The sequence below is a fragment of the Xyrauchen texanus genome, chromosome 46, assembly GCF_025860055.1.
Source record: "Xyrauchen texanus isolate HMW12.3.18 chromosome 46, RBS_HiC_50CHRs, whole genome shotgun sequence".
In the NCBI taxonomy this organism is placed as follows: Eukaryota; Metazoa; Chordata; class Actinopteri; order Cypriniformes; family Catostomidae; genus Xyrauchen; species Xyrauchen texanus.
The window spans coordinates 25085107-25097329 of record NC_068321.1 but is presented as its reverse complement, the minus strand read 5'-3'; the positions used below and the strand labels follow the sequence as shown (position 1 = coordinate 25097329).

Below are 12223 nucleotides of genomic sequence, written 5' to 3'. Positions count from 1 at the left end.
CCCGGATTGAGGTGAGTAACCTCGTCACTACGAGGACCTACTAGTTGGAATTGGGCATTGCGAATTGGGAGAAAATGGGGATATAAAAATAAAACTATGTTGGTCGACTATTATTAATGAGAGTCTGTATTTCAGGAGCTCACTATGAAGGAAAAACAGGATAAACAGGAGAGAGAACAACAGAAGAAGAAAGTTGCCAGTGACTGCAAAATTCAAGAATGGCTGCAAATAAAACGAGAGCAGGTAAGAATCAAAATTACGGCTAGGCTTAGTTTGGATTTTATTAATAGTGTTTCTGGAATATATACGGAGGGATTGTGATTTATATTTATATTTATCAATTTTCCCTTCTGACATTTTTGTTTTATTAGTGAAAGATGAACTTAAATGATGATGAAAGCCAAAATAGTAAATGCCACGTGTTGCATGTTGTTAATAATAGTGTACTTTTGCACTCAAATCAGGATTTTGACATTATTGTTTTTATGTGAATAAATAAAGGTACATTTCTAATTTCTTAGCTTCTTTTTTTTTTTTTGGACAAGAAAAACTAGCTTCATACCATGTGACCCATATTTGTTTTTTCGACCATTGAAAATGTGTAACATTCAACAATTTGCGCATGGAGCCACATTGAGAGCCCCATATCTCTGGGATAAAAACATACAGGGCCTTAAAAATTAGGGTACAAAAAGGAAAGTTTGTTCTGCACCAGAACTTAAAAGGATATTCAGATATCTTTAATACTTCTGAAGTTATAGGCACTCCAACTTTGGAAAAAACGACACAAAAAAAGCGCTTTTCCCATTTTTGGACTCACACCGTTGGCATATAATGCAACACAGGGAGCTGAAATCAACTGATTATAGTAAAAGACCTCCTTATCTCTGTGTACATGTAAAATAAAGACGCTGACACCTTTCTGAGGTTATATTTGTTAACGGTAGTTTTGCTCCAAAACCATAGGTGAAAATTCTCTCGAGAAAAGGGGGGGGGTATGTAGATCCCCCTCTACGAAATAATGGATTACTCCGTAAATATTGATCCATGGTAAGGTTGTGTGAAGCTCTTCTCATGATTTTTCTGTTGTTACTCTTAGGAAAAGAAAGAAAGAGTATCCAAAGATTTTCAGAAAAGCAAAGAACAACTTCAAGAGGAGAAAATACATGCCGAGATTGAAAGAAAAGCCCAGGAGAAATATAAGGAGTGGCTTCGAAAGAAAAAACAAGAGGAGGTGGAGAGAAAGCTAAAAGAGCAGGTGTGTCTTTCATCCAGCAATCTGACCGCCCTAATGGTCACAAGGTCAAAGCATGTTATAGAGAAACAGCAGAATATTCACGCTGCTCTTTTACATACAATGAAAGTCTTTGTCCGCTCAAAAGATATTGTAGGGCTTCAGAAGACTTGGATATCAGTGCACTTGAGACATATGGACTACTTTGATGGTCCCTTTTGAAGCTTGACAGCCTCTGGTCACTGTATACTGTCATAGTATGGAAAAGAGCATGTGAACATTCTTCAAAATGTCTCCTTTTGTGTTCCATGGAAGACAGAAAGCCATACAGGCTTGGAAAAACATGATGGTGATGAAATGATGACAGAATGTTCCTTTTCAAAAGGAGGAGGCGGCCAGAAGGGAAGTAGAAGAGAGGGAACGTAAAGAAAAGGCGGAGGAGAGCTTTAAAGAATGGCTTGAAGGTGTAAAATCTAAAGGAAAACTGAGGCGACCCATGTCAGCATGCTCAGCCGGTGAGTGAGCATGAACATGCATGCAAACACAATTATTTCATATAATCAAGAGCTAGATAAAGGAGGCTACTTTGAAGAAGCTATATTAGACTGTTGTCATATTTTTGGTCACTATATTATTCTCATACTTCCATTTGTGTTATTATATTATATTTGTTTCCACACACAAACAATGAGATTCAAAGTTAAATCTTATTTTCATCGCTTTCAGGCACCTATAACAATGTGAGCTATCCCACTCCAAGCTTCGTCAACCCCATTCCGTGGAAGCCCATTCACATTCCGCAGCAAGACCAAACGCCCAAGAAAAAAAATGTGCCACGTAAGAGATCGCCAGGACCACCAAAAAGCCAGTCGACCCCCTGCCTCAGCTACAGACCTAAAGACACCATCAGTTTCACTTGCAAAAGACGGTGACGCTGACATCTACTGGTTTGAGCGTTTTTATGAAAGGAGCATTTCATCCATTTTTGGGAATAGATGATGATGTTGGTGTCTATGACACAGCACAAAACCATACATTGAAAAGTGACTTTTTTTATGAATTCAAAATCTTTTCTGTGGTTGCTAATATTTGGTTTAATGTGTCAAATGTATTTTTGAATATGATGAAATACAGACCATTTTCCTCTTTGTAAAACACAAGTGTCTGACTGGAAAGCATGCCCAGTGTTATTTTAATTAACAAAATAATGTTGTTCTTAGCGCTCGGGATGTCCCGGATACTGGTATTGGAATCCGGTCCGATACCACGCACGTGTACACGTACTTGTGCTCAAAAATTCTCTGATACAAAAAATGGATCCCATCTGATCATCATTACTTTTATTTACTTATTATATATATATATATATATATGTGGCCTTTTGGCTTTTTACTGGGATAGGTAAAGTAGAGAGGTGACAGGAAATGAGTGGGAATGGGGTCGAGAAGGGACCTCACGAGCCGGGACTCAAACTCGGGTCACCTGCGATGCATTAGCACCACATGTCATGAGCTAGGCTGTCATTCCTTAAACATTCAGCACACAAATTAAAATCACATTATGTCCTTGTGTGATTATTAAACTGCAAAGGCAGTGATTTAATGAGATAAATATATAGTTTGCAAGTGTGTTGCCAGTGTCATCGGACACTTTTGTTGCAGCAGATGACGGTGAGCAGAGTGCTAATTTACTTTGTAGCACGCAGTGCATACAGACTACATACACTCACCTAAAGGATTATTAGGAACACATACTAATACTGTGTTTGACCCCCTTTCGCCTTCAGAACTGCCTTAATTCTACGTGGCATTGATTCAACAAGGTGCTGAAAGCATTCTTTAGAAATGTTGGCCCATATTAATAGGATAGCATCTTGCAGTTGATGGAGATTTGTGGGATGCACATCCAGGGCACGAAGCTCCCGTTCCACCACATCCCAAAGATGCTCTATTGGGTTGAGATCTGGTGACTGTGGGGACATTTTAGTACAGTGAACTCATTGTCATGTTCAAGAAACCAATTTGAAATGATTCGAGCTTTGTGACATGGTGCATTATCCTGCTGGAAGTAGCCATCAGAGGATGGGTACATGGTGGCCATAAAGGGATGGACATGGTCAGAAACAATGCTCAGGTAGGCCGTGGCATTTAAACGATGCCCAATTGGCACTAAGGGGCCTAAAGTGTGCCAAGAAAACATCCCCACACCATTACACCACCACCACCAGCCTGCACAGTGGTAACAAGGCATGATGGATCCATGTTCTCATTCTGTTTACGCCAAATTCTGACTCTACCATCTGAATGTCTCAACAGAAATCGAGACTCATCAGACCAGGCAACATTTTTCCAGTCTTCAACTGTCCAATTTTGGTGAGCTCTTGCAAATTGTAGCCTCTTTTTCCTATTTGTAGTGGAGATGAATGGTACCCGGTGGGGTCTTCTGCTGTTGTAGCCCATCCGCCTCAAGGTTGTGCGTGTTGTGGCTTCACAAATGCTTTGCTGCATGCCTCGGTTGTAACGAGTGGTTATTTCAGGCAAAGTTGCTCTTCTATCAGCTTGAATCAGTCGGCCCATTCTCCTCTGACCTCTAGCATCAACAAGGCATTTTCAGCCCACAGGACTGCCGCATACTGGATGTTTTTCCTTTTCACACCATTCTTTGTAAACCCTAGAAATGGTTGTGCGTGAAAATCCCAGTAACTGAGCAGATTGTGAAATACTCAGACCGGCCCGTCTGGCACCAACAACCATGCCACGCTCAAAATTGCTTAAATCACCTTTCTTTCCCATTCTGACATTCAGTTTGGAGTTCAGGAGATTGTCTTGACCAGGACCACACCCCTAAATGCATTGAAGCAACTGCCATGTGATTGGTTGATTAGATAATTGCATTAATGAGAAATTGAACAGGTGTTCCTAATAATCCTTTAGGTGAGTGTATTTATTGAATTAAATAGCGACATTTTGTGGTTTAATAATCACTTTGGGTCATGTAGCATCCGGCTTTTTCAGAAGGGAGAAGCTACCGTCAAAACAGCGAAACGGAAAGGGCTTTAAAATAAGAGCTTCCGCCAAAATAAAAACCTCCGTTTAAATGGAAAGAAGGCACACCTCTCTCTATATAAGGTCTCACAGCTGTAAATGCATATCACAGCAAAAACCAAACCTTGAGATCAAAGGAACTGCCTGAAGAGCTCAGGGACAGGATTGTGTCAAGGCACAGATCTGGGGAAGGCTACAACATTGTTTGACTCCATTGAAGGTTCCCAAGAGCACAGTGGCCTCCGTAATTCATAAATGGAAGAAGTTTGGAACAACTAGGACTCTTCGTAGAGCTGGCCGCCCGGCCAAACTGAGCAATCGGGGGAGAAAGGCCTTGGTAAGAGAGGCGACCAAGAACCCGACGGTCACTCTGGTTGAGCTCCAGAGATCATGTGTGGAGATGGAATACATTTGCAGAAGAACAACCATCACTGCAACACTCCACCGATCTGGGCTTTATGGCAGAGTGGCCAGATTGAAACCTCTCCTCAGTGCAAGACACCTAAAAAGCACCTGATGGACTCTCAGACTATGAGAAAGAAGATTCTTTGGTCTGATGAAACGAAAATTTAACTGTTTGGCCTCAATTCCAAGCGTCATGTCTGGAAGAAACCAGGTACCGCTCATCACCTGCTCAATCCCAACGGTGAAGCATGGTGGTGGTAGCATCATGCTGTGGGGTGTTTTTCAGCGGCAGGGACTTGGGGACTGGCCAGGGTTGTAGGAAAGCTGAACACAGCAAAATACAGAGATAAACCCGGTCCGGAGGGCTCAAGACCTCAGACTGGGCTGAAGGTTCACCTTCCAACAGGACAGCGCAAGAGTGGCTACGGGACAACTCTGTGAATGTCCTTGAGTGGCCCAGCCAGAGCTCAGACTTGAACCCAATCCAACATCAGAGACCTGAAAAAGGCAGTCCACCCACGGTCCCCATACATTAACATGTTTTTAGTGTGATAAAATCACTTTCTAACCTTTTCTGTTTGAAGTTATATTAAATATAACAACTTTGATGTCATGATGACGTAACGCTTAAACCCTTTTGTCCTGGTATCGGATATAATTTTACACAGAATGTTAACACGCATATTGTTTACATCTTGTGTCTATACTTTTGGAACAATGTGTATTTTAGCATTTATGGATTGGCCCCATTCACTTCCATTATAAGTGTCTTATTGTAACTGCGATGGTTTTTTTTAACTAAATGAGGGACGAGTTACATTGTTTTGTGGTGATCAACATTACACCACAAATGCTGTCGACTGAGCTTAACTCTTATCAAACCTGGAGTATTACTTTCATTAAAAATAATAATAATGAAATCCCTTTTCTAATGGAAAGACATTTAAAATGATTTAATTCATGAATAAAATGTTGTAATAAAATAACGTTTAATAAAGTTCATCGTTTTTAAAGCCATTTGCGAAATTTCTTCTCTTATTTAATTTGGCAATTACGTATAAAAACAAAGTGTCATTGGACTGTTGTGGTGTGGTGTAAAAATCCAGTCACAGGTTTATATTTTGTGGATGCGTTTGATTCAAAACAAGCCGTTCTTGTACTCGCCACGGAGCAGTAGTTTACCAAAATAAGTTTTCTGAGTGTACAGACGTCATTAAGTGGCTTATCTGCATTCGCCGACTTGTGGAGTCAACTTGTGACCAGACACGATGACCTCTGACCCCTAGACTGGGCTAAAAGCCAAACGTACCCCTCTAACAGACCTGTGTATTGTCTTAGGTGCAGTTGTGCCTTGTAGTCCTTTCAAATGAATGACGTGAACGTGTGTGTGTGTGTGTGTGTGTGTGTGTGTGTGTGTGTGTGTGTATGAGTGTGTGTATATGAGTGTGTGTGTGTGTGTGTGTATATGAGTGTGTGCGTATGAGTGTGTGTGTATGAGTGTGTGTGTGTGTGTGTGTGTGTATATACATGAGTGTGTGTATATATGAGTGTGTGTATATGAGTGTGTGTGTATATGAGAGTGTGTGTTTATGAGTGTGTGTGTGTGTGTGTGTATATACAGTATATGAGTGTGTGTATATGAGTGTGTGTGTGTGTGTGTGAATGTGTGTATATGAGTGTGTATGAGTGTGTGTGTATATGAGTGAATGTGTGTGTGTGTGTATGTATATGTATATGAGTGTGTGTGTGTGTATATGAGTGTGTGTGTGTGTATATGAGTGAATGTGTGTGTGTGTGAATGTGTGTATATATGAGTGTGTTTGTGTGTGTGTGTGTATATATGAGTGAATGTGTGTGTGTGTGAATGTGTGTGTGTATATGTATATGTGTGTGAATGTGTGTGTATATATGAGTGTGTGTGTGTGTGTGTATATGAGTGAATGTGTGTGTGTGTGTGTGTATATGTGTGTGTGTGTGTGTGAATGTGTGTGTATATGAGTGTGTGTGTGTGTGTGTATGAGTGAATGTGTGTGTGTGTGTGTATATGTATATGAGTGTGTGTGTGTATGTATATGAGTGTGTGTGTGTGTGTGTGTGAGTGTGTGTGTGTATGTATATGAGTGTGTGTGTGTGTGTGTGTGTGTGTGTGTGTGTGTTTGTGTGTATGAGTGTGTGTGTGGATGTGTGTGGGTGCTTATATGTTCAATACAATGTTTACACACACACAATCCTGTATATACTGACACCAGGCACTCCTTCAAACTCTTATAAACACACACTGTGGATCAGAGATACTGTAAGTTCTTTCTTTCTGTAGAGATGCAAGCTAATATTAGTATACATTAGTTTAAGAGGAAATCATAGTTTGTAATTATGTTTTTATTGCAGTTAATAACACTGATCTGGATTCAGTTGTTGCCTTTCTTCCCGGTACATCAGGCGATTCTCCAGTACGTTACAGAGCATTACGCCTGAGTGAGTTATGTGTTTATATCCAGTTCTACTGACCAAAGGTCACCTTTCAAGACAGCAGCGTTGCTTTGCATTGGATTTGTAGTCAAAAGACTCCATAGACACAAAACAAACGTGCTTTATTTGGCTATTTGTACTGTAAAGTCAGGTTAAACTCTTCAAAAGACAAATAATAAGTATTCATCAATGCTAGAAGATTGCAACATGTTCTCTCCCCACAGATCGCAATATCTGCAACTAACTGCAGTTCCCAGAGATGCGGTGGTACAGGTGGGCAGGCAACTGGACGTCGCAGCTTCAGACGCAGGTAGACGGGTGTGTCTGTTTGCGTTTGATTCTGTGTTTCTCAGGAAGCAAAGCACAGTTAATGTTCAAAGCGCAGCTAACTTGCTTGTTAACAGAATTTAATATAGTTAATAAAGCTGTTATAAACATGGTTAAAATAGCACTAAATGGGCCGTATTGTGATCTCAGTGCCCTTGTATGAATCATTCTGGAGTCTGTAGAAGACAATCCACAAGTATTTATTGCAGAAATGCAGTCCACAGGGGAAGAGGAAGATGATTGCGGTGACTTTCTGTTTAAAATCATCCTGATCGGTGACAGCAATGTAGGAAAGACCTGCGTGATTCACAGTTTTAAGTCTGGAGTCTTTGACAACCAGCAGAACACCATCGGCGTGGACTTCACCGTTCGCACCATGGACATCAATGGCAAGAAAGTAAAGGTGAGTGCACAAAATTACAAATGCAGTTCTTGGGGGATTTTTGTCCCTGTTACCAAATGAAGAGAAGATTTCATATTTACATTTTTTATGTAGATGTAGATTCCAAAGAACCGGCTCATAAGAGTCATTTGTTCGGGAATCGGTCTACACTAGTCACGCTGTATGTTTTGTGCTGTAGATTCAAAAGAACCGGCTCATAAGAGTCATTCGCTCGTGAATCGGTCTACACTAGTCACGCTGTATATTTTGTGCCATAGATTCAAAAGAACCGGCTCATAAGAGTCATTCGCTCGTGAATCGGTCTACACTAGTCACGCTGTATGTTTTGTGCCATAGATTCAAAAGAACCGGCTCATAAGAGTCATTCGCTCGTGAATCGGTCTACACTAGTCACGCTGTATGTTTTGTGCCGTAGATTCAAAAGAACCGGCTCATAAGAGTCATTTGTTCGGGAATCGGTCTACACTAGTCACGCTGTATGTTTTGTGCCGTCGATTCAAAAGAACTGGCTCATAAGAGTCATTTGTTCGGGAATCGGTCTACACTAGTCACGTTGTATGTTTTGTGCCATAGATTCAAAAGAACCGGCTCATAAGAGTCATTCGTTCGGGAATCGGTCTACACTAGTCACGCTGTATGTTTTGTGCCATAGATTCAAAAGAACCGGCTCATGAGAGTCATTTGTTCGGGAATCGGTCTACACTAGTCACGTTGTATGTTTTGTGCCATAGATTCAAAAGAACCGGCTCATAAGAGTCATTCGTTCGGGAATCGGTCTACACTAGTCACGCTGTATGTTTTGTGCCATAGATTCAAAAGAACCGGCTCATGAGAGTCATTTGTTCGGGAATCGGTCTACACTAGTCACGCTGTATGTTTTGTGCCATAGATTCAAAAGAACCGGCTCATAAGAGTAATTCGTTCGGGAATCGGTCTACACTAGTCACGCTGTATGTTTTGTGCCGTAGATTCAAAAGAACCGGCTCATAAGAGTCATTTGTTCGGGAATCGGTCTACACTAGTCACGCTGTATGTTTTGTGCCGTCGATTCAAAAGAACTGGCTCATAAGAGTCATTTGTTCGGGAATCGGTCTACACTAGTCACGCTGTATGTTTTGTGCCATAGATTCAAAAGAACCGGCTCATAAGAGTCATTCGTTCGGGAATCGGTCTACACTAGTCACGCTGTATGTTTTGTGCCATAGATTCAAAAGAACCGGCTCATGAGAGTCATTTGTTCGGGAATCGGTCTACACTAGTCACGCTGTATGTTTTGTGCCATAGATTCAAAAGAACCGGCTCATAAGAGTCATTCGTTCGGGAATCGGTCTACACTAGTCACGCTGTATGTTTTGTGCCGTAGATTCAAAAGAACCGGCTCATGAGAGTCATTTGTTCGGGAATCGGTCTACACTAGTCACACTGTATGTTTTGGGGTATAGATTCAAAAGAACGAGCTCATAAGAGTCATTTGTTCGGGAATCGGTCTACACTAGTCACACTGTATGTTTTGGGGTATAGATTCAAAAGAACGAGCTCATAAGAGTCATTTGTTCGGGAATCGGTCTACACTAGTCACGCTGTATGTTTTGGGGTGTAGATTCAAAAGAACGAGCTCATAAGAGTCATTTGTTTGGGAATCAGTCTACACTAGCGCTGTATGTTTTGCAGTGTAGATAAAAAAGAATTATGGATTTTATTTGGGATTTAATAATGAAACACATTGTCTCTACCTGTATGTGTGTTGTGTACTGGAGAGCAGATGCAGGTGTGGGACACCGCGGGACAGGAGCGTTTCCGCACCATCACACAGAGATATTACCGAAGTGCCCACGGTGCCATGATCGCGTACGACCTGACCCGACTACCCACATTTCACTCTCTGCCCCACTGGATACAGGGAGTGGAGCAGTACGGAGCCGCCAATGTCGTCTTCGTTCTGATAGGTCAGAGAAAGTCATTGAATATTTATCAATTTATTTTTGATAGCTAATTACTAAAAAATATTATTTTTCAATAATATGTCAAAATTTATGAGTTTACTGTCTTTACATAGTCATGACAGGGGTCAGTTTTTTGTACCATATTTTATAGCATTTTCCATCATTAAATTGAATTAATTGTAATATATTGGCATTATATCAGCCATCTGCATTTGGGCCATGGAAAACCCACATCAGTCTATCACGAATCCTCACTCCCCCACTGGTTTTCCGGCAGGAAATAAATGTGACCTGGAGACCCAGCGGCAGGTGCTGTTTGAAGACGCGTGCACGCTCGCAGAGAAGAAAGGAGCTCTGGCAGCGCTGGAGACCTCCGCCAAACAACATCACAACATCGAGGAGGCCTTTGAACTGATGGCACGAGAACTCGTAGTGCGACACGGAGGCTTGGTGCCTCAGGACAACCAATCAGAATCACCCAGTATTCTTCTGCACTCGGATTCTCATCCAGTAGAAGAAGGGGAACATCTGGGGAAGAAGTCATGTGACTGCTGATTGACAGGTGTTGACTGATATTGAACTGATGATTGAACTGTCAGGCCTGGTCTAAGATCAGTGGCATTTGGTTCAGATGTCCAGGCATTGGTGGAAAACATGGAAAACCTGTTTGCACTACCACAGTTGGGTAGAAAGAGAAGCACGATGCTTCTAAATATAGGATTGTAACATAACATTTATCCGTTTACACCTGGTATTAAAGGAATATTCCGGGTTCAACACAGGTTAAGCTCAATCAACAGCATAATAAGTAACAACAGCATTAAGTAACAAATTGTTACTTAATTTTGAAAGGTTACAGTCAGGCACTTACAATGGATGTCAATGGGGCCAATCTGTAAACGTTAAAATACTCACTATTTCAGACGTATAGCCACAAGACGTAAACAATATGTGTGTTAACATGATTTTAGTGTCAGAAAATCACTTACTAACTGTTTCTGTGTAAAGCTATAGCGAATATTACAACTTTGTTGCCATGGCGATGTCAACAACTCCTAAAACGACTATAAAAATGACCATTTATAAACAACTTTACAGCTCAAATAATACACACGTTTTAACAGAATTAATGTAAGTGCTTTTATGAAATTATAAACTTCACATTTCTGTGTTTAAACCCTCCAGAAATTGGCTCCATTGACTCCCATAGTAAGTGCCTCACTATAAAATCCCTTTTTGAGTCCATTTTTTGTGGTAATCAATATTAGGTGCAAACATTTCAAATACTTTCACTCAAACCACATTTAGCCCCCGTTTCCACCTGGTATTAAGATGCATGTGGGGTTATCTGATCTCATGTGTTCGGATATGGAGGGGAGGGTCTCTGTTTCATGACGACACACATCAATCACTATGTCAGTGTGTTACTGCGAGATATTAAAGTGCAACAAATTCAGAAAAGTCAAAGAAAGCACAGAAAAAACAGTGCGCTGTTTCTCCCAGATGCGGTTGAAATTTAATGGAAGCACAAACGCAACATGTCAAGCAGAATTATCCGTTATTTTAGTGGATTGCCAGGAATAAAGGAGCTTCAGCGGTTTATGCTTGTCATCTGTGTTGATATCAGACACACTGAAGATTCGTGAAGCTCTCGTGATTGTGTATGTATCCGCATTTTTACAATTTTCCTTTTAAAGCCGCTCATGAAGTTAAACTCTTGTTTTAGTGCAGCGGTTGATTGACAGGTGAGGGGCGGCACTTCACTGCTGCCAGGACAGATTAGCGTTTACACCTCAAATGCGATCTGGTCACATGCTATGTGGGTTTTGTGATCCGATTACTAAACGTTTTAGACCCCGTTTAGACCTGTATTTATCATTGACCATAAGTGATTGGATCACCCGAAACGCATCTTAATACCAGGTGGAAACGGGGCCTTATATGGAGTGAAAACACACATTTGTCCTGATGTGTCCCTGACAGCAGTGAAGGACTCACCTGTCAATCATCCACTGCTGCTTTTAAACTTTGCCGGGTATGTTTGGCTTTAAAAGAAGCTAAACAAAAAATGTAAGACGCGCATACATATGCATGCACAAGAATTCACAGAGCTTCCAGTTTCAGTACAAGTTCAGCTCAATCGACAGCATCTGTTGCACAATGTTGATCACCACAAAAAATGAATTTCGACTCGTCCTGCCTTTTCTTTTAAAAAAGCAAAAATCTGTGTTACAGAGAGTTGAAAGGCAGAAATGTGCAGATTATAATTGTATAAAAGCACAGATGAATTCTTCTGTTAAAACTTGTGTATTATTTGAGCTGTAAATCATCGTTTTTAAAGTCGTTTTAGGGGATGCTGTCATCACCATGGCAACAAAGTTCAATATTTGCTATAGCT

General features: G+C 40.9%; 2 protein-coding genes across 2 annotated transcripts in view; both read left to right on the top strand.

The window, feature by feature from the left end:
• The window catches only part of LOC127638474 (coiled-coil domain-containing protein 34-like), a 38501-nt gene extending 34683 nt beyond the window's left edge, over positions 1-3818 (top strand). Inside the window, exons 8-11 of the mRNA XM_052120015.1 lie at positions 136-243; positions 1100-1258; positions 1620-1749; positions 1961-3818. Coding sequence (XP_051975975.1) covers positions 136-243; positions 1100-1258; positions 1620-1749; positions 1961-2166 — 603 coding nt within the window. The 3' untranslated portion in view covers positions 2167-3818. The remainder of the gene's footprint in view (positions 1-135; positions 244-1099; positions 1259-1619; positions 1750-1960) is intronic.
• A 3094-nt stretch (positions 3819-6912) lies between these two features.
• On the top strand, positions 6913-10380 carry LOC127638569 (ras-related protein Rab-19-like). The gene is made up of 5 exons (XM_052120146.1): positions 6913-7158; positions 7377-7462; positions 7697-7882; positions 9645-9828; positions 10103-10380. The coding sequence occupies exons 2-5, from the start codon at positions 7412-7414 to the stop codon at positions 10378-10380; spliced, it is 699 nt and encodes a 232-aa protein (XP_051976106.1). The 5' UTR covers positions 6913-7158; positions 7377-7411.
• The last annotated feature ends 1843 nt before the right edge of the window (positions 10381-12223 follow it).

Bases quoted from the DNA above. Each gene is read 5' to 3' on its own strand.
- LOC127638569 (XM_052120146.1), top strand. From the start codon at position 7,412: ATGCGGTGGTACAGGTGGGCAGGCAACTGGACGTCGCAGCTTCAGACG. The intron at 7,463-7,696 runs GTAGACGGGTGT...GCAGAAATGCAG, and splicing joins CGTCGCAGCTTCAGACGCAG to TCCACAGGGGAAGAGGAAGA. The intron at 9,829-10,102 runs GTCAGAGAAAGT...GTTTTCCGGCAG, and splicing joins TGTCGTCTTCGTTCTGATAG to GAAATAAATGTGACCTGGAG.